The sequence below is a fragment of the Tursiops truncatus genome, chromosome 20, assembly GCF_011762595.2.
Source record: "Tursiops truncatus isolate mTurTru1 chromosome 20, mTurTru1.mat.Y, whole genome shotgun sequence".
NCBI classification, from domain to species: domain Eukaryota; kingdom Metazoa; phylum Chordata; class Mammalia; order Artiodactyla; family Delphinidae; genus Tursiops; species Tursiops truncatus.
Window position 1 is genome coordinate 11,016,979 of NC_047053.1, and position 19,378 is coordinate 11,036,356.

Genomic DNA, 19,378 nt, shown 5'->3' on the forward strand with positions numbered 1-19,378 from the left:
AAAAGGTTCAGAGAGGGAAAGGGACCTACCCAAGGTCACACAGCAAATCGGGGCAGAACTGGACCTGGAACCCCCAGTCTCATACCTGCCAGATCACACAGCCACCCTCACTCCCAGCAGACTGCAGAGACTTTCCTGACATTTGGAAACATTGTCATTCATTTGTTCATTCATTCACTCATTCATTCATCCATTCAACAAAGACCAAAATTCCTAGACTCTTGCAGTTTTCATTCTCGTGAGAAACAATGAAATAAAAAATATAGTATGTCAAGGGGTGACACATTCTAAGGAGGGAAAAAGGGCAGAAACAGGAGATAGGAAAAGTGTGTGAGAAAAAGAAAACAGATGTTAACATTTTAAATAGAAAGGTCAGAGGTGACATTTCAGCAAAGACCTGGAGGAGAGGAGGAGACAAATCATGCAAATATTGGGTTGAGAACAGCAAGTGCAAAGGCCCTGGGGCAGGAATGTGCTTAGCATATTTGTGGAACAACAAATAGACCAGAGTGGCTGGAGCAGAGGGACCCTGGGGAAAAGGCCAGACGGGGTAGGGCCTTGTGGCTCACTGTGGTGACTGTGGCTTCTACGGGTGAGAAAGGAAAACACCAGAGGATGCTGAGCAGAGGAGTGATGTGACCTGGTTTTGTTCTTCCAGAACAATAGAGCAGCAGAGTCTCAGAGGACCCTGTGGGGATGACACTACCAGTATGGGAGGGGCCTTCGAGGTCTCAGGGGGGATAAAGAGTCCAGCAACGCAGGGTAGTCGCTAGGTCATGCGGTGAGGCAGCCCCTGATTCCTCCTCCTGGAAGGCAATCCCACAGCTGACGGGCAGATGGCCAGACAAAGGCCGGGTGGGCAGATAAGGTGGCCGGCCAAGCTAAACATTCACAGGGTCTGGCTGTTCCCTCACAGACCTGAGCCCCTAGGAGGAGAGACAGAGGGAGGGGAGGAAGGAGGCAATGAGGTGAGAGCAGGCTGGGCTGGTGCAGCGCGACTGTCCCTCACTTAACCCAGGGAGCAGGATGGTGAGCGTGTATGGGTGTGGGGGGCAATCTTTTAATCCCAACTGTGTGACTGGGGCCTCGAGCAGAATCAGCAGAGAGGTGCACGAATCTGGGCACCAGAGACGCAGTGCCTGGTCTTGAATTCAGCTCTATTCCTTCCCAGCTGGGTGACCTTGGGAAGGTCACAACCTCTCTGTCCCTCAATCCAGTGGTGTGCTGATAAATGTTTAGCAACTGGCTCTCCAAAAATGAGGCGGGGTGGGGGGGAGCCCTGATGTGTAGTGTTTGCCCATTTTCATGGTGCACATACTTCCACCATGGCCTGATTTCAAGCTACCAAAGGTGATGTCACTAATCAGAGTTGGGAAGAGAGATGCAGTCACAGAGTTGTACATAGAGTATTTCTACCACCTAGATCCAACAGACATAAATAACCTTAAGAACGTAGACAATAGTGAAAGGTAGCAAAATAATTAGGGGGTGATGAATTCTGAATGTTTATTACCTTTGGGTTTTTCTTTTTAATAGCTCTTTGGAGTATAATTATACAAAGTATAACTGTATAATTGCTTCACAATACTGTGTTAGTTTCTGTTGCACAACAAAGCGAATCAGCCATGTGCGTACACGTGTCCCCACATCCCCTCCCTCTTGAGCCTCCCTCCCACCCTCCCTATCCCACCCCTCTAGGTCATCGCGAAGCACCGAGCCCATCTCCCTGTGCTATGCTGTGATGTTGCGTAATTGTAAGTTTATATAATTCAGTTTGTAATAACGGTTGTGCTTAACAACCAGCTCACTCAATTCCTGAAAACTTAACAATCAACTCTCATGAAGCTAAGCCACCTCCAGCACGCCGACTTCCTCATCTGTAAAATAAAGATAAAAATAGCAACTCCCTGCTTGCTCTGAGCACTGGATGAGACAATGCGTGTAAGGTGCTTAATGCCACGTCCTGCCCATGCCCAGAGTGGGTCAGCTCTTGGTCAACACTGGGCCCTTGTTTAGATCAGTCAAGGTAGGAATTATTTCCTCTTATCTAGAAAAAGAATTTTTCCTGCTGGGTCTGTCTCCCAGGACCTGCCTGAGATCAGACCAGGATATGGGCTGGAAAGAGATTTCAGTCTCATCAGGACTTACACATGTTAGGGGAGAAGGAAGAATTGTTGCCTCTATGCCTGTCTGTATTAGGTGAGGAGTGGACAGAAAGAATCAGAATAGGAGTTGCCCCCCTGTCTGGCCAAGAAGCAGACCCTGTCCATGGGTTGCCCAGTTTAAAGAGTTAAAATGCCAGGGAACCAGCAAGGAGGGCCAAATCCTACCAAGACAATGAAGGGAGGCTTCATAGAGGCAGTGATGGCAGAGCAGGGCACTGAAGGCTGCATAGGAGTTCACCCTGATGATACTACTTAAAATCAAGTATACTAAAATACAAATTACAAATCTTATAAGACTGTATAATGGTTAATGAGGCATAATGCTTATTGTTAGTAATAACTGCAGTTACCGTTCATGGATGTGCCCTGGCCATAAGCACAGATGATCTCATTTGATTCTCCCTATTACCTTCATCTTACGGAGGAAACGGTAGAGGCTAAAAGTAGTGACATCATACAGCTCGTGTGTGGCCAAGCCAGAATTTATACCCCAGTTTGACTCCAGAGTCCTTGCTCTAAATCACACCACAGGTGGCCAGGCTGGGAAGGCAGAAGATCCCAGCTGATGTTCCAAAGGTCAGAGAAAGTTCAGGGTGTGTCGGGGACAGCAGGAAGACGCATGAGGCTGTAGGCTGGGAAGGTGATAGAGAGAGGAAGCAGTGGGAAAGGAGACCACTGAGGGAGATCGGGCCCTAACCCCTAGTTCCAGGTTTGGTGTTAGTTAGAGGGCAGTGGAGATCCACAGCACACTGTTCTCCCCCTTCAAGGAGGAGCGCTGCCCAAGCCCCCACTGGGTGGGTGCAGAGGGGCTGGAGGAGGTGAGCCAGATGTCAGCCATCCTGGTCCATCCCTATCCTCCTGTCCACAGCAGAACCGGAAGGCAGCCCCCCTAGTGCTTTCCGCCTGCTCTTCTGGGTGGGCAGAGGCACCTGGGACTTCAGATGGACTCCTGCTGGGGCAGCCACACCCCATCCCCACCCCTGTCCCGCCAAAGGTCACCAAGTGCCAACCTGAGTTTTACCGTCTGTCCCATTGTACAGCTGGGGCCACTGGAAGGTGGAAGAACTTGCCCAAGATGACACAGCAACCCTCCCGACCCTGGACTCTCTTGTCTCTCAGGGCCTTCCCCTTGGGGACAAGGGAATCCAAGGTCAGTAGGGAGACACAATCCATCTTTCCAGCCCTCCCTTCTGCTCTGGGGAGCCAAGAGAAAGGGCCTCTCCCGGCCCTCAGGGTTGTCACCAGCCAGCAGAGAGGCCTGAACACAACTAGGTAGGGCCTGGAGGGAAATAAATTCCTGGCAGAAGGAACAGCACAGGGGCTTCCCTGGTGGCGTGGTGGTTAAGAATCCACCTGCCAATGCAGGGGACACAGGTTCGAGCCCTGGTCCGGGAAGATCCCACATGCCACAGAGCAACTAAGCCCGTGCGCCACAACTACTGAGCCTGCACTCTAGAGCCCACGAGCCAGAACTACTGAGCCTGCACGCCTAGAGCCCGTGCTCCGCAACAAGAGAAGCCACTGCAATGAGAAGCCCGCGCACAGCAACAAAGGGTAGCTGCCACTCGCTGTAACTAGAGAACGCCCGCGCGCAGCAATGAAGACCCAACGCAGCCAAATAATTAATTTTAAAAAAAGAAGCAGCAGCAGCAGCAACAGCACAGGCAAAGGCCTGGGCAGGTGACCCATGTCCCAGATGGGGGCGCAGACCCTTCTCCAGCCAGCGGGAAGCCCTGCTGAAAATAAAGACCAGCCCGGCCTAGAAGCTTCCTGGGCTCAGCACCCACAAGCCCACAGTCTTTGTCTGGTTGAGGAGAGCTTTCTGGGCAGACTGGCTGCCCCACCCCTGGTCTCGGCAGGGCCGGCTTTCCCGGCACGAGGACATCCTGTGGTCGGGGTGTGGGGAAGCCCTCCGTCAGCTCACGTGTGCTGAGCCCACAGGTCTGGGACAATGGAGCCGCTGGCAGGGAGCCAGGGCAGGGGGCAGGGCCGCGGAGGGCCGAGGGGGAGGAGTCAGAGCCCCTGGCTCACCCGGAGAAGCTGGGGCTGAGCCTCACTCCCTCCTCTGCAAGACGGGTGATGCGCCCCTCCTCACAGGGCCGGCAGGAGGTCATCAAGGAGACAGGGATCGGGCAGCATCCCTAAGGCGCCACCCACCTCTCATGGTGCTGGTTGGAGGCCTTCTCCCGTGGGCCTGCCGAGGAGGCCGGCACCCAAAGCTTGAAACGACTCCCACTGAGGGTTCTGCGCCCCTGCAGGCAGCCCCCGGACCACCTGCACTCCGAACCCACGGAGCTGCTGAGAAGGTGGCCCTGGAGCAGCAGCGGGTGAGGTCTGCGCTGGGGGAGCCCTGAGCCCCCAGACTGTGGCCTTAGAGCACATGCCCAGCCCCACCTCAGCCTGGGCTGAACCAGGTCTATTTTTACAAAGTCCGGATCTGGCCAACTGGTTATTTGGAGGAGACTCGCCATCCTCCACATCCTGTGGGCAGGGAGGGTGCTCCGGTAGGCATGGGGTGGGTGGGGTCAGGCCCTGCCCGAGCACCCTCCCTGCCCACAGGATGGGGAGGATGGAGGCCCAGGCCGGCGGGCTGATGGGGAGGACCCAGAACAGCCGGCACCATCGGTACCCAGAAGCCCACCAGACTCAGAGCCCCTACGGGAGGAATGGGAACCACTCCTCCTTCAGACTCTGCTCAGAATATAAACCCTAGGTTGGCCACTGAGGCCTCAGGGAGGGAGATTCTCGGGCCTCCCTTCTAACAGGAGGGTCCTGCGGGGAGAGCCACGGGGGCTGCCCAGCTCTGCCTTCAGAACCTGAGTCTCTGTCGAAGCGGGAGGATATTGCAAGGCTGGCCAAAGTGAGGAGGGAGAAAGGTCAGAAGGAGACTTGGTCCCAAAGCAAAGGCGCCGTCTGGTTTCAGTCTGAGCTGGCTCTTCCTCTGTCCCCACTCTCCCCCTGCCCCCGCCTCCCAATCCTGACACTTCCTCGTGATGCCACGAACCCCAGCCCTGAGTTGGTCCCGAGGGGAAACAGCAGGGGCAGGCCCAGGCCGAACTCTCAGCCACCCCACGCCCCACCCCCCGACCCTGTCTCCTGGCCCAGCAGCTCCTGGTGCCCACAAATAAGCAGGCACCCCAGCTGTCAGCCCTGGCCCTTTGATCTGGGCAAGCAGCAACACCTGGCTCTGACCCTATCAGGGAAGAGCCAGGTGCATGGGCCCGAGGCCAATTAGGTGACCTGCCTGGTAGCCCATTGGGTCACATCCTGGTCTAGCCCACCTGGCTTCTTGGCTCAGTTGGCCAGAGAGGCAAGGACATTCTGGGGAGCCATTCCAGCTGTGCCCAGGGTAGGTGGGAGGGTGAGGGCCGCAGAGTAATGACTAGAGGGTCTCGGAGAGTACTGGGAACTCTCACCATGGCCCAGAGGCACCCACCCCGAGAACGCTGAGATGCCAGACACTCAGATACCTGGGATAAGCCTCACCAATCCAGCGGCCATCTGTGCCCCCAACCCAAGCCAAGAGGAAGTCCCAGTGTCAGGCCTGCTACTCTCTCACCATGAGACCTTAAACAAGTCATTTCCCCTCTCTTGACCTCTGTCCTTCATTTGAAAGTGAAGCTGAGCAAAGGGGGCTTGTAGGAGGAAGAAACAAGATGATGCTGTGGATGACTTATCCCCCTCCGGCCAGGTCGCCAGGGATAAGAAGGACACAGCCTGGGACATAATTGAGGCAGCGCTAGGACCCTCGCAGCCCTCCCAACCCGCTCCCTGGGTGGCTACACTGGCCCTGACCTCCATCAGTGAGAGTTGAATGGAGGAGGCCAGAGCAGGAGGGGGATGAGGCTCGGGCTGGGTCCCCAGTGACTCAGGGGCCACGGAGCAGGGCGATGGGCAGCTAGGCTCCCTCCTGCCCTTCCCTCACCAGCTCGGCAGCCTGATCCCTCCCACACTCCCATCCGGCTTCAACTCTGTCTCTCCAGCTGTAAGTGCTGGTCACTGCATTGCACGGAGCCCAGGAGGCTAGAGGAACCTGTCCCAGGCCCCGGGTCAGGAGGACTTGCTCTGACCTAGCCAGGGAGGCCAAGCAAGGGGGGCGGGGGGGGGGGGCCGAGCCAGCAGAGGGGCTTGGGCTCACATTCCGGGTGGAGGTGATGTCTGCAGCGGCAGAGGCCTGGGCGCCCTTAGGAGGAACTGGACGACACAGCCTTGCCCTATAGTCCCAGCTCGGTTAATTCTCATGTATTCGGGCTGAACCCTGGAGCTTTCATCTCCCCTCTCTGAGCCCCAGAGGCCCCATCTAGGAAATGAGGATGGGCACTGAGCCTAGCTGAATGGCTGTGGCTCAAGGAGGCTGTGGAGGCCTGGCACAGTGCGTGGTGGAATGCCACCCAGACAGGTCAGGCAGGTTCCTGGACAGAGCCAGCCTCTCTGCCCCTCCCTCCCAGGAGAGCCCGGGAGGGGACGGGGTTCCCAGAGTGGAATGCAGACCATGCACCTTCGCAGCCACATCTAACTGGGCCTCACGGCCAGATGGACTCCAGGACCAAGGGGAAACGGCAAAGTCAAGGCCGAGTCAGAACCAGCCCTGGGATGAAATACTGGCTCTGCCCAGGCCTGAGGGTCCTGCAGAGGGCACAGCCGGCAGGGCCGCAGCCAGTGGAGGGCCAAGAGCTCAGGTCCTACAGGGCTACACAGCAGGCAGGGCAGTCACGAGGTTGACATGGACCCTGGAGGGAGGGGCAGAGGCTGGAATAGCTGCTTAATCACCTGCCATACTGCCCTGGCCCAGGGGGGCTCGGGCCCTGCCTCCCCACCAGTCCCAAGGCTGGACCCCGGGGGGTGAGGGGCCGAGAACCTCAAGCCCAGGTCTAGTCTGGGACCCAGGTTCTCAGGCTCCTGCCCTGGGCCTGCGAGAGGCTCTGGGGCTGACCAGCTGGAGTTTCCTGTTTGGGCATCTGAGAGGTGACTCCCAGGTTGCCTGCATTCCTGTATCTCACCCACAGGCCCTCAGGGCAGGTGTTATTTGCTTTGTTTCACAAGAATAGAAGCAGAGGCTGGGGGAAGTGGTGCCTTTTGTGAGAGGCAACAGTGGGATTTGGACACAAAACTCACGCCCTTTCCAGTGAGTCAGGACCAGGGAAGAGACAGGCAGGGAATCCCCACCAGGTATTAGAAAGCAGGAGGGGGGCCAGGGCGGGAGAGGGACCTCACCTGACTGCAGCAAGCCGGCGCCTCGGTCCTTGACCCCAAAGTGCTGCTGGATGTCCAGAAGGACACCTGGGAGGAGAAGACAGAGGGTGCTTACTGGCGACGCCTGACGCCTGGGTGCCCCCATTCGCACACCCCACCTAGGCGACCCTCAGCCCCAGCCCAGCCCCCTTTCCACCTTGCAGGGCCCAGCCTGGCCCCATCTACAGAACCCCACCCTGCCGAGTTTAGCCAGGCCACCAGAAACCTTGGAGGCCAAGCTTCTACCCTGAGGTGCTCACACTGGGGACAGGACCACATCCCCTCACTCGGCCAGTGTGGGGTCCAAGGCGCAGACAGGTGAGGCTCCTCCATGGTTACGCGGCCCAGCGGGGCAGCCAAGCCTCCTACCAGCCTGGGCCTCTGGCCCATCTGCAGCTCAGCCCCAGACTAAGTGCTGGGACCCCAGACGTGGACCCTGCCGTCAGAGGAGACCACAAAGCCCACAGCCCGGAGAGTGGGTGGGCAGCCGCTGAAAGCTGCAGGAGAAGCCCCCTGGCCGAGGAGAGGGCGGAGAGGGCTCACAGGCAACACACACACCCGCTCACCTGCACGTGTGCACAAACATGTGCTCCCCCAGCTGTCCTCGGGACAATAACCAGGACTCCCAATTTTCTGATGCAGGAGCCCAGAGGCAGAGGGAAGCAGACGGGGCTCCGGGCCTGCTTTCCTGGCGGAAGGGGAGCCCTTGAGGCCATGTCTGCCCTTCTCCCAACTCCCAGCCACCTCTGCGCTCGTTAGGGCTTTTTACATCAAAGGGGGGCGGCAACCAGAACAACTAGAAACGATCGACAGCTGTGGACAGACCCAGCCGGGGTTGTATAGAGGCCAGCAACTGCCCAGCCCCCTCTGACCTCGTGCAGCCCTCAACCAGGGCTCCCGGGTAAGCCCAACCCCCAGCCCCACAGCTCCCAGGGCCCCTGCCTCAGCTTATCTGAGGACAGCAGGAGGCTGGGCCACAGGCCAGAGTCCCCCTGACCACTGCACGTCTGCACTGAGAAGAAAGAGGGGAGAAAGGAGACAGGGCCTGTCTCAGGAGCTCCCCATGTAGGGGACAGAGGAAGGGACCAGGACCCTGCCTTCGGGGGACTCCCAGAACTATTCGACGCAATGGTGATGATGACGTCAGCATTTAAAATGATGATGGTTCATATTATTGAGCATTAAGTGCTTCATTAGTTTAACCCTCACACAACCCTATGAGGCTGGTACTATCATCTCACTGGATAGATGAGGAAACTGAGGCACAGAAGGGTAAGCCACATGTTCAAAGTCACACCACAGGGAAACGGGTGAAAGTGGAATCTCCAAACACAGTATGAGGGTCCCGTCCAGTGGCTGGGGCTGGGGAAGAAGCCACTGTCCCCCCACCCAAGACCCAGGCATGGGATGCTGAGGGATTTCCTGTTCTAGCAGCCTGACAGCCAAGAGCAGCTGGTCTCCTCCTTGTTAATACCCAGAGTGGATTCACCATAATTACCCATAATGAAGAGGCTGTGTGAGACCCAACTAATGACTTACTAACCAGGGCGGCTGGGACTTTACCTTGAAGGCGGAAACCAGGGGCCGGTCCTGGGCCTGCGGATGGCAGGTCCACCAAGTGGGATCTCCGAGGTGCCCCGACCCAGCCTCAGAGGCCCTGAGTTCGATCAGGCTCGGTGGGTGGCATGGCTGGGCCCGACCTTGGGGAGCCACCCACGCTCACCTCCCGGCCTCACAGCCCACTCCCAGACCTGAGCCAGGGCCTCTATAGTCTCCTGATCCGATCACATCCCTCTCCTGCAGAATCACCGTCACCTGCGGCTCCCCTGCCTTCAGCAGGCCGTGGGGCTGCAGGTTCACCCCCGCCAACCCCACCCTCCAGACTCACTTCTCAGGACACCACCCCGCACCCCATACCCTAGCCACCCCAAACTACTCATGGGCCCCTGACTACACACGCTCCCTCTTCTTACCCTGGTGCAATTTTGTTGGCTGAGCTAATTCTTGCCATACCTTCAAGACTAGTTTAGATGCCTCCTCTTCCGGGAAGTCTTCCCTAATTTCTCCCCCTCCCACCACCCTCCATAAGCTAGTTGCCCCCACGCTCCCCTGTCCATCCTTGTTTTAACACTTGTCACACCAGGATTAGTTTGATCTACAGAGATGACAGAGGGACACGGATATGAGCTCCTTGGATCCACTGTGGCCAGGAGCAAAGAGCCACTAGCTGCTGGTTCCTGCTAAGTTCCAGGTACTGTGTGAGGCTCCCTGCTACCCAGGCTTAGCTATGACTATCATCCCCATTTTACATATGAGGAAACTGAGGCTCCAAGAAATGAAATAACGTGTCATGCAGCACATGAGATGTCAGGGGTGAGATTTGAAACCGGGTCTATTATCAAAAACCAAAGCTTGTTTTTCTGCCACACAGCCTCTGCGTGGTTCACTCTTGCCCCCCAGCCCGGGGTCCGGCACACAGTGACTGTTTGTGCCGTGGATGCATAGGTGATGGGCGGGGGCCTGCCTCACCCCCCTGATCATGAGCCCCCTGAGAGCTGGGACCATGGCAAGTCATCTCCGGAACCCAGGACAGAGACCATCACAATTTAGGCATTGGGTAGACGGAAGGATGGATAGAGTCAGGAGACGGTAGGAGGGTAAAACTCCCCCTGGGCCCTGCACTCTGGGTCCCCACGCACGGCCCAGAGGAGGGCGCGGATCTGCAGCAACCGCAGGCCCACTTTCTGGGAGGGAGACCATATCAAAGTGGTCATCATAAAGGCGGCATGTGTCCACAGCAAATCAAAACACTCTTGCTTCCTCCCCAAGGCACATCCTAGCTATCTGACTGGACGCACTCCCCTACCCATGACTTTAAGGTCCAGTATTTGCCTCTGCCTCCAGGAAGCCTTCCTTTTTTTTTTTTTTAAGATTTTTTTTTGATGTGGACCATTTTCAAAGTCTTCATTGAACTTGCTACAACACTGCCTCTGTTCCATACTTTGGGTCCTTGGCCCTGCAGCATGTGGGATCCCAGCTCCCTGACCAGGCATCCAACCCAAACCCCCTGCATTGGAAGGCTAAGTCCCAACCACTGGACCGCCAGGGAAGTCCCAGGAAGCCTTCCTTGACTTCCTCTACTGAACAGAGTTCCTCGTAAGGGGGAGGAATATTTCACCATACCCAGATGGGCATCCAGGGTCCCTGGGAACTCCTGAGCAGTCTAGACCCCAAGGCGCAGGCAGCTTTGGATGTCCCCACCCCTGTACCCCCCGGCAACCCAGTCTTGGGTCCAAGGCCTGAGCTCCAGGCAGAAGGCCAGAGAAACCCTTCCAGGGAACAGGGCCTCGTACAGGCCGTAAGACCCTAGGTCAGGCCCTGCCTGAGCCTTTCTCGGTTGTTTTCCCTCTTCAAGGCCTGCCAAGGGCCATGGCTGCAGGAGAGTGAGATCCCACTGGCCACTGGCACGGGGAGCGTGTGTCACAGCAGCCCGGACCGTTGTCTCAGATTTTCCTCTGGGCTCCAGGCAAGCTTGGACCCACACCCCGCCTCCCTTCCTCACCACAGCCTTATTTTTAGTCTCTTTCCTGGAGGCTGAGGTTTAGCGGGTCAAGGACGGGCCTCACGCCCAGGAGCAGAGCCTCCTCCAGCTCAGACCACGCCCACTCCATCAGCCCCAACAGCCCAGGGCGGGCAAGGCGGGGCTCCCACCACACCCGCAGCGCCCCCCTGTCCCATGGCCACAGCTCCCGATCCAGGCCTCTCCAGGCAGTCACCCCAAATCCACAGCCACATCGTCCTCTGCCCACAGGGTCCTCCTCCCTGAGCCAAGAAAACATTCTGGAAAAGCAGGAGCACCTGAATTTTCTTACCCATTGACCCTAATTACACCCCTCTCAAGCCTCCAAGGGGCTCTCCTCTTGTCCAAGGCCAACTGCCCCTCCTGCCTCCCGGGAAGCTGGCCCGGGTCGGCCGCTGCTTGAGCTGTGCTGTCAGCATCTCCCTCACTCGTCTCCTGCACATCAGCGCACAAACGTGCTCGCCCCTCTCTCACCCTGGTGGTAAAAACGGTCCGGCCTCATCTCCCCTGCCAGCCACTCTTTCTCTCTCCCCCCTTCACAGCTGAAGGTCTTTTTTTTTTTTTTTTTTAGTTCCCTGACCAGGGATTGAACCCAGGCCATGTCAGTGAAAGCACTGAGTCCTAACCACTGGACCGCCTGGGAATTCCCACAGCTGAAGTTCTTAAAAGAGTTCTCACCCCTCCCCAACTCGATGTCCTCATCTCCATCCCCCCTGAAGCCAACTGCCTTCTGGTGGCTCAACCCCACAGGCTCTATCATCTCTCAGCATCCCAGCCACCTGGACCCCGATTCCACGGCTCCATCACCTACCTGGTCCACTCCCCAGACCAGACACCTGGGAGTGGACCATGACATCCCCCTTGTCTCCCATGAATGAGCCCCAATGATTCTCTCTCTCCTTCTCCAACTGCCTCCTCCCTGGACTCCCTGCCTCCAGCCCCTACTAGCCCATCCAGCATTCCTCCTGCAACCTGATCACACAAGCACTTATCAACTTCCTATTAAGTCCTGGGCTGGGGTTTCAGAGACCACAAGACAATCTCTGGACTCAAGGAGCTAAGGCCGTGGCACAGTGGTTATCAACTCTGGCTAGGGCCCAGAGTCACCCATGAGGTCTTCAAAATCCATTGGCCCAGGTCCCTGGTTCAGTAATACTACTGCTAACAACAACAATAATATGGGTGTTAACGTGTACTGAGTGCTTACTACATGCCAGACACTGTTCTGAGAGTGTAACCAAATTAGGTCATTGAGGGTGGCTGCCCAGTAGAGCTTAGTGGCTCCCTATTGCCACCCAAATTAAGCCCAGACTTCTAGCATCTGAGGCCTCCGTGCTCCAGGTCTGCACAATCACCCTGTCTAGAAGCCAGAGCCAGGAATCCATTAACTCGCTGCCCAGGTGATTGGAAACCACTGGCCTGGCTGGTCTGAAGCCCCTGTGACTCACATATCATGGCCCAGAGGCCTCCAAGCCTTGACTACAGTCATGCCCTCTTCCTGGACTGTTCATCTCCACCTGCTAAGATCCACCTCATCCAGGGCCCAGATCCGAGGTCATGTCTATCAGGGTGCCCCCCCCCCCCGCCAACTCCCTCCTTTGGGGCTCTTGTTGAGAAGGTGCCTATAACTTTGAAGGCACCCCCAGAGCTGGATGGAACCTGGCCCGACTCACCCATCTAGTTGGTCACAGATACAGTGATCCCCCATCACTGCTGGTCCTTCAATAGCCCCTAGAGGAGCCAGGTCCAGAACCCAACCTGCTGACATCACAGAGTCCTCAAAAAGGCCAAGGTGTAAGAAGGAACCCACACTGACCTCAGGACCCCCCCAGTTCAGAGCAGCCTCAGATGCAAGGTTGGGACATGATCCTGAGGTCTCTTTCTGCCCTGTCATCCAGGGCAGGCCACCTGGTGCCCACGTTCACTCCCCAAACACAGTCATCATCACCCCGTGTTTACCCTACCTCTGTCAGAGCAGCAGACAGCATAGCTGAATTTCCAAGAGCATGGGCTCCAGAGCCAGACCATCGGGGTTCAAATCCTGGCTTCTCCACCTTCCCTGCTTTGTGACCTTAGGCAAGTTACTTAAACTCTCTGTGCCAGTTTCCTCTTCTGTAACAAGCATTAATTTTAAGATCTGCTTTACATGGTTGTTGTGAGGTTTACATGGGTTGATCCATGTAAAATGCTTAGAATGGTGCCTGGCACATAGTAGGTAGTCAATAAATGTTACAAACGTTATCATAGATCACCAAGCTCATCATGGGGCAAGAGCCCCGGCTGTGACCAGTTCCCAGATGGGAATTCCCACTTCAGCGTTCTTTTCTCCAAAATGGGGGCAGATGGCTGGAAAGACAGAGCCTAGGGATCTGAAGGGATAGGTGATGCCTGCCATTGGCTGGTCCTTCTTGGAGCGACCCTGGTTCCCCTGTGGAGGCCTCAGGGCTGGCTCACTCTGGAAGTCTCACCCCTGCTCCAATGCAGGGCCGCAACTCCCACCCCGGTAATTATAGGGGCCTGAGGGCCTGGCTCCGCTGACCTGGCTCTGAATGGCTAAGGCTGGGAAACCACGGCCTGGCCCCCGCCAGCACCCACCCGCTCCTTCCCGAGCCTAATGGGGATGGGCCAAGGCAGTTCCTCAGCCGGAGACCAGGGCTGTGAAGCACACTCACTTCTACCTGCCCCAGAGCTTCCACAGGGCAAGACCCTCCCCCCATCCCCCAGGGACAAACTGAGTGACCTACAGGAGCGTCTGGCCTCTATCCTGAGCCTCAGGTTGCCCATCTGAGAGTGACCTAGGATCCCTATACACCCCCGCTGGGTCCATTCTAAATCTTAATCGTGTTTGTTCTACACGTGCTCACCCGCCTACCCCCATGCCTGCCTACAGATCTGGGTCATCTCTGCAGGGGCCGTGAGGATGGGACCCCTGGCCCACAGCCTCAGAGAGGCCTCACCCCTTCCCTAGAAGACGTAAACTCCAGACTTGTCCCCATAAAGAGCACCCCACAGCACCCTTCCCTCCCCAGAGCCCTGCCCACAGGCCCCCGCCAGCCCGGGGCAAGCAGAACCACCCCCAGAGCTCAGAGAGCCCTCCCTCCCCATCCCCCACCCCCATTCCCACCGAGCCTCTCTGCCCATAGTGGGCGGGGACAGGCGGCCGGGCCTCTGGCCTGTGGTTCTGGTCTATCATTTGGGGCCAGCTTTCCTGGAACCAGACTCGGCCTTAGCAATTTGGGGGCTTTGCAGGGCCACTCCTTTCCCATCTCAGCCTCCCCGGCCCTGTTCTGGCTCAAGGACTCCCAAGGCCAACAGGGGCCGGGGACAAGGTGGCCACACCCTTATCATGACCCGTGGAGGGTGTGGCCTGTGTGGCCACAGACCTGGGATAAGTCCAGGGTATGGGGGGAGAGAGGGTGGGGAGAGATAAGAGACCTCAGAACGGCACGGCTCAAGCCCATGAGCCCTCAGCCGCCTCCCTGTGCGCTGCTCCAGCGGCCCAGGCCACCAGCGACCCCCACTCTCGCTTCTCAGCTGGAAAACTGAGATTCAGAAGGCAAAGGAAACAGAGCCCGGCAGGAGCTAGGCCGAGCGGACCCCTAAGCGCCCCGACCTGGCCTGTGCTCCCCACCTCACCCCAAAAAGCACCAGGAAAGAGGTTGCAGCCAGCCCCCTCTCAACATCCACACCAACCGCCCTCACCTGGGTGCTAGAAACAGTGTGTGGCCAAGTAACACCCTCCCTCCCCAGGCACAGCCCTTTACAGTTTACAAAGCATACTGGTGCTCCTTGCTGCCTGGGACCCCGTTTGCAAGTCCATGCTGGGCAGTGAAGGGACCAGGAAGACCCCACGGAGCTACCAGGCTGTGAGGGTAGACCCCAGCAAGGTCTGTATGGAGGCAGAGAACTGAAAACAAGGCAGGAGGCTGGGACCCCACCCCTAGCCTCCAAGCTCTGGCGGGTGCATCAGTCCTCCTTCTTTCTTGCTCTAATATAAATGCTTCTGCCCTCCGCCGTATCTTACCTAGGGCTCCTCTCGCCAACCACTCCCAACTACCAAGAGAGGGCCAGGCCCAGAGCAGACCAGCGTTCTGTTCTGCTTCACCCCACCTCGCAGTGTGACCTGGGACCAGCCCTTGGCCTCCAGTGCCCTACCTGCAGAAGAGACCAGACGAAGCCACCACAGCGCCCTCCTGCATGTACAGGAGCCATTCTGCCCAGCATGGGGCCAGGAAGCCCCACTGTCAGGGCTGCGGACTGGGCAGACAGGGACCACACTGATCTCTGCCCCCCCTTCCTTCTCAGAGACATGAGGCCTCCAGCTCATTGCATCCTACTCAGGACAAAAGGGCAGCACCGGCCTTTTGTCCCCTACAGGGGCCTGGTCCTTGTCCAGGGTCGTTCAAACCTACCAATGCCCCTTCAGCCCAGAAGGATGGGCTTTGGGGACAGGCAGGGCTGGGTCAACTCAATTCTGCCACTCAGTCGGCTGACAAGAGCCAAGCCTATGCCAGCCCCCCACACATACTGGGGACACAGAGATGACCAGGCTCAGCCCACGTGAGGCTGAGGGGAGACAGCCACCCTCTATGGGGGTAGGTGCCGTGATGGAGGGGGACAGAGTGAGGGGGATGTGGGGAAGACTTCCTGGAAGGAGGGCAGAGACACCACTGAGACCCGGCAGCAAAAACCAAGGTTGGCCGCTGCAGCATCTAGGGAACAGTCCTGGATCGTCCTGGAAAAGGGAGGTACAGGCAGAGCCGAGCTCCAGAAGACAAGAGTCCCTGAGACCAAGTCATGTGCCCCATACTACCCTTGGGAGCACGACCTTGACCACAGAAAAAGAGGAACAAAATCATCTATTGTGGATTCACAGCTCAGAGAGGGTCAGGATCTGCCTCAGGTCACACAGCAATTCTGATAAAGCCAGAAGAAGGAAGCTCAGCCCAGGAGACTGTCAGGGCCCAACCAGGAGCCCAGCCCCAGGGGCCTGGGGATCGAGACAGTGTCCTCTTTGCCTCCTTTGCTCTCATCCCCCTTCTACCCTCAGGATTTCAGGCCCCCACACCCAGGCAGAAACAAAGCCACTTCCTGTCTGGGGAAGGGACACGGAACTCCACCTCTCTGAGCAGCCTCACTCTCAGACCAGGCTGTACCCTGCAGCCTGCAGCCTTCCGGCCCCATTCACAAAGGGAAAACTAAGGCACAGGCTGGGCCAGTCACTGGCCCTGAGTCCCAAATCGAGGCAGTGAGTTTCAAAGCACTTCTCTGACAGGTCAACGGCGCAGCAGAAATGCTGTTAGAACCAGCCAGAAAGTGGCCGAGGAGGAAAAGGAGCAAGGAAATGGGCTGCTGGTGGTTAGTCACTGGGGCACAGGCATTCCAGGCCAGCCCAGCGGTGCACCTGGACGCTGACCCACCAGACAGGCATTCTGGAATGTGGCCCTGGGACACCCCGCCCTACAGCCCTTGCGTAGTGCTGACTTGGTGGTGGCGAGGGCAGGGCCACTCAAGGGGACAAAGCCACCTGAGAGGGCAGGGCGGGAGTGGTGTTGATATCCTTATCCACAAAGATAGACACGGAGCCTGGGGACTGACCTGGCTTCTACACACTCAGGTGACTCTGTAAAAGGCCCTGAGCCTCTGTTTCCCCAACTGTCAGCTCTGGACAGCCTCAGCCAAGCAGACAGAAGAAGAGCTAAAAGCCGGTCCTGGCAGCCCCTCCTGCGCAGAGCCCAGGTGTTCGGGGAAGCCCCTCGGTCCCTGCCAGGCCTGTGTTCCAGGCTGGTTCCCTGTACTCCCCTCTCCTTCTGGGTTTGTGTTAGTGAGTGGTTGCCATGGATACCGGTCTCAGCTTCTTTGGCAGAAAAGGACTCCCCCAGGGCAGGGCTCTGCCTCTCCTCACCAGCCCCTGCTCCGCCCAATTTCAAGTGCCTGGTCTGCCAGGGGGCTGGATCAAAGGGAAAGAAACTAGGCCTCCCGAAGAGAACAGGTGTCCCGGAGAAGTTGGGGGAGGATCTCAGCTTTCAAATAGTTATTCACCAAACGTGAGCTCCCTCTTGCTGGGCCTGGTTCCAGGAGCAGAATGCTGGCACCTACACCCTCAGCTCTGCTTCCACTTTACAGAGGCAAGAATGGGAGCCCAGGAGCACAGGCAGCTCCGGCACCAGGATGTAGAGCTGGTAAGAGGAGACTCAGGACCCTCGCCTGAGAGGCTCCTTCCTTCTCCTGACCTGGCAGCCAGGAGTGGGCTCCGAATGGAGAGCGGGTGGCTGCCAGGCTCACAGGGGCTTGGGGGAGGGTGCAGGAGCCACGTGCCCTAGGGGAGCTCAAACTGCTGCTGTTAAACTGAGCTGAAACCCATCTGCCCAGAGGGCTTCTGCCCTGGCCAGCAGTCTCCGAGTTTCCAGGTCAGAAGCAAGGGATATGCTCTGTCCTCCCCCTGAGAGAAGACCACACTGGAGCGTTCTGGTCCTGCTCCGTCCCGCCATGTGACCTTGGATAAGTTCCAGCATTCTCCCGGTGTCAGTGTCCTCATCCCCCCAAGGAGGTTGGGGCAAGGGTTTGGAGGCAGTTTCCCGGCTACCTCACTTTCATCCAACTGAAACAATGCTCAGTAAGAAAAGCAAGAGCTTTTCTTAAGGAACCTGGCCCTTCTCACCTGCTTCTGACGCCTGCTGCCCTCAGGGGGGCTCTGAGGGGGAGGGGGAGGGGAGAGGAGGAGGAGGAGGAGGAGGGGGAGGAGGGGGAGGGGGGAGGGGAGGAGGAGGGGGAGGAGGAGGAGGGGGAGGAGGAGGAGGAGGGGGAGGAGGGGAGAGGGGAGGAGGAGGGGAGGGGGAGGGGAGGAGGAGGAGAATGAAGAGGAGGAGGAGGAGGGGGGAGGAGGAGGAGGAGGGGAAGGAGGAGGAGGAGGGGGAGGAGGGGAGAGGGGAGGAGGAGGGGAGGGGGAGGGGAGGAGGGGGAGGGGGAGGAGGGGAAGGAGGGGGGAGGAGGGGAAGGAGGAGGGGAGGAGGAGGAGGAGGAGGGGGAGGAGGGGAAGGAGGAGGGGAGGAGGGGGAGGAGGAGGGGGAGGAGGGGGAGGAGAACAAGGAGGCGGAGACGCCATCATTAGCCAGATCACCACCGGGGGTGGCGCTGGGAATGCTAGGGCAGAGGCAGAACCTCCTGGAGTTCCCAGGATGGAGATCAGCCCTGGTGAAGAAGGGAGGGGTTTGCCAACGCTTCCTGAAAGGAACTGTTAGAAACCGAGAAACAGGAGGGCACAGTGGCCAGGGCACAGCTTGGGCAGAGCCATGGAAGAGCAGGGAGCTGACATTTGTGAAGCTCTCCTAGGAGTCTGGCTTAAGAGACATTCTCATTTATGCCACACACCCCGGGAGGTGGAGGGGAGGAAATGATCACCCAGAAGGCTCAGGAGACATCCCCAAGGTCACATGGCTGGGAAGTTGAAGAGCCTGGATGTGAACTCTGGAATCAAAGACTCTAGACCTTCACTGTCCACTGCGGTGGCCCCGAGCCACTGTGGCTGTTGGACACCTGAATAGCAACTAGTCCAAACTGACGTGTGCTGTAAATGTAACACACGCTGAGTTTTGAAACTCAGTATGAAAAGTAGGCGAACTATCCCATGAGTAGCTTTTATATTGATTACATGTTGAATTATGTTGGATATATTGAGTGGAATAAAATACATTATTAATTCACTTCACCTATTCTTTTTACTTTTTTAATGTGGCTACTAGAAAATTTTAAATTATATCCGTGGCTTGCGTTTATATCCCTTTTGGACAGAGCTGGTCTATACCATGAAAACAGAAATGCACAGGACAGATTTAAAGGAAGAGAGTGGGAACTCACCCATTTTTTGATGGGGGAGGCAGGGCCAGATGGTGAGGTTCTCAGGGATCAGGTGGGCGCAAATATCAAAGATGACTGAGCAGTGGACTGTCTGCCTCCCCTCCTCTGTCCCAGCTGGACAGCCAGCAACAGGTGGACTGGGGCCAGGGATGACCATTCCCCTGTGGTCCCCCCAGTCTCCCAAGATCCATCAAGCCATAGTAGTTGCCATAGAGACAGTAAATCTTCCTGAAAACTGAACTTGGCAGCAAGGTGGGGGTGGTAGGAGAATCTACCATAAAGAGAGAGGGAGGGAGCCAGGCTTATCCTGAGAGGAAATCTGTGTATGCTGTGTGTTGGGGGCAGGGTGGTGCATGAGCTCCCACCCTGGAGGGACAGGGAGGGATGCACAGCTCAGGCGGTGTTTGCACAGAGCTTTCCGGGCCTTCCTCCCTACTGCCCCACCCCCCCTTACCAATTCACCAGAAATTTCCTATCTCGTTCTCGCATTCTGACTCTGGGACGCAAGTGGGGGTGGGGGCAGATAAGCAGCAGCCCTCCCCGA

The 19,378-nt window shown here is 57.4% G+C and overlaps 2 protein-coding genes across 5 annotated transcripts in view; both read right to left on the reverse strand.

The window, feature by feature from the left end:
• SPNS2 (SPNS lysolipid transporter 2, sphingosine-1-phosphate) overlaps window positions 1-19,378 on the reverse strand; it is a 35,271-nt gene that overhangs the window by 13,482 nt on the left and 2,411 nt on the right. Inside the window, exon 1 of one of the 3 annotated variants that reach the window (XM_073797992.1) lies at window positions 4,323-7,335. The exons of 1 other annotated variant lie outside the window; for it this stretch is intronic. In XM_073797992.1, coding sequence (XP_073654093.1) covers window positions 4,323-4,329 — 7 coding nt within the window. In that variant the 5' untranslated portion in view covers window positions 4,330-7,335. Of the gene's footprint in view, window positions 1-4,322; window positions 7,336-7,379; window positions 7,446-19,378 lie in introns of those variants that run through there. One more of the 3 variants, XM_033847384.2, reaches the window with a different exon arrangement.
• SPNS3 (SPNS lysolipid transporter 3, sphingosine-1-phosphate (putative)) overlaps window positions 1,692-19,378 on the reverse strand; it is an 81,577-nt gene continuing 63,890 nt past the window's right edge. For both annotated transcript variants that reach the window (XM_073797995.1, XM_073797994.1), the window contains 3 exons: window positions 7,380-7,445; window positions 3,176-3,293; window positions 1,692-2,797 (listed from right to left, as the gene is read on the reverse strand). The gene's annotated coding sequence lies outside the window, so the exon portion shown is untranslated. The remainder of the gene's footprint in view (window positions 2,798-3,175; window positions 3,294-7,379; window positions 7,446-19,378) is intronic.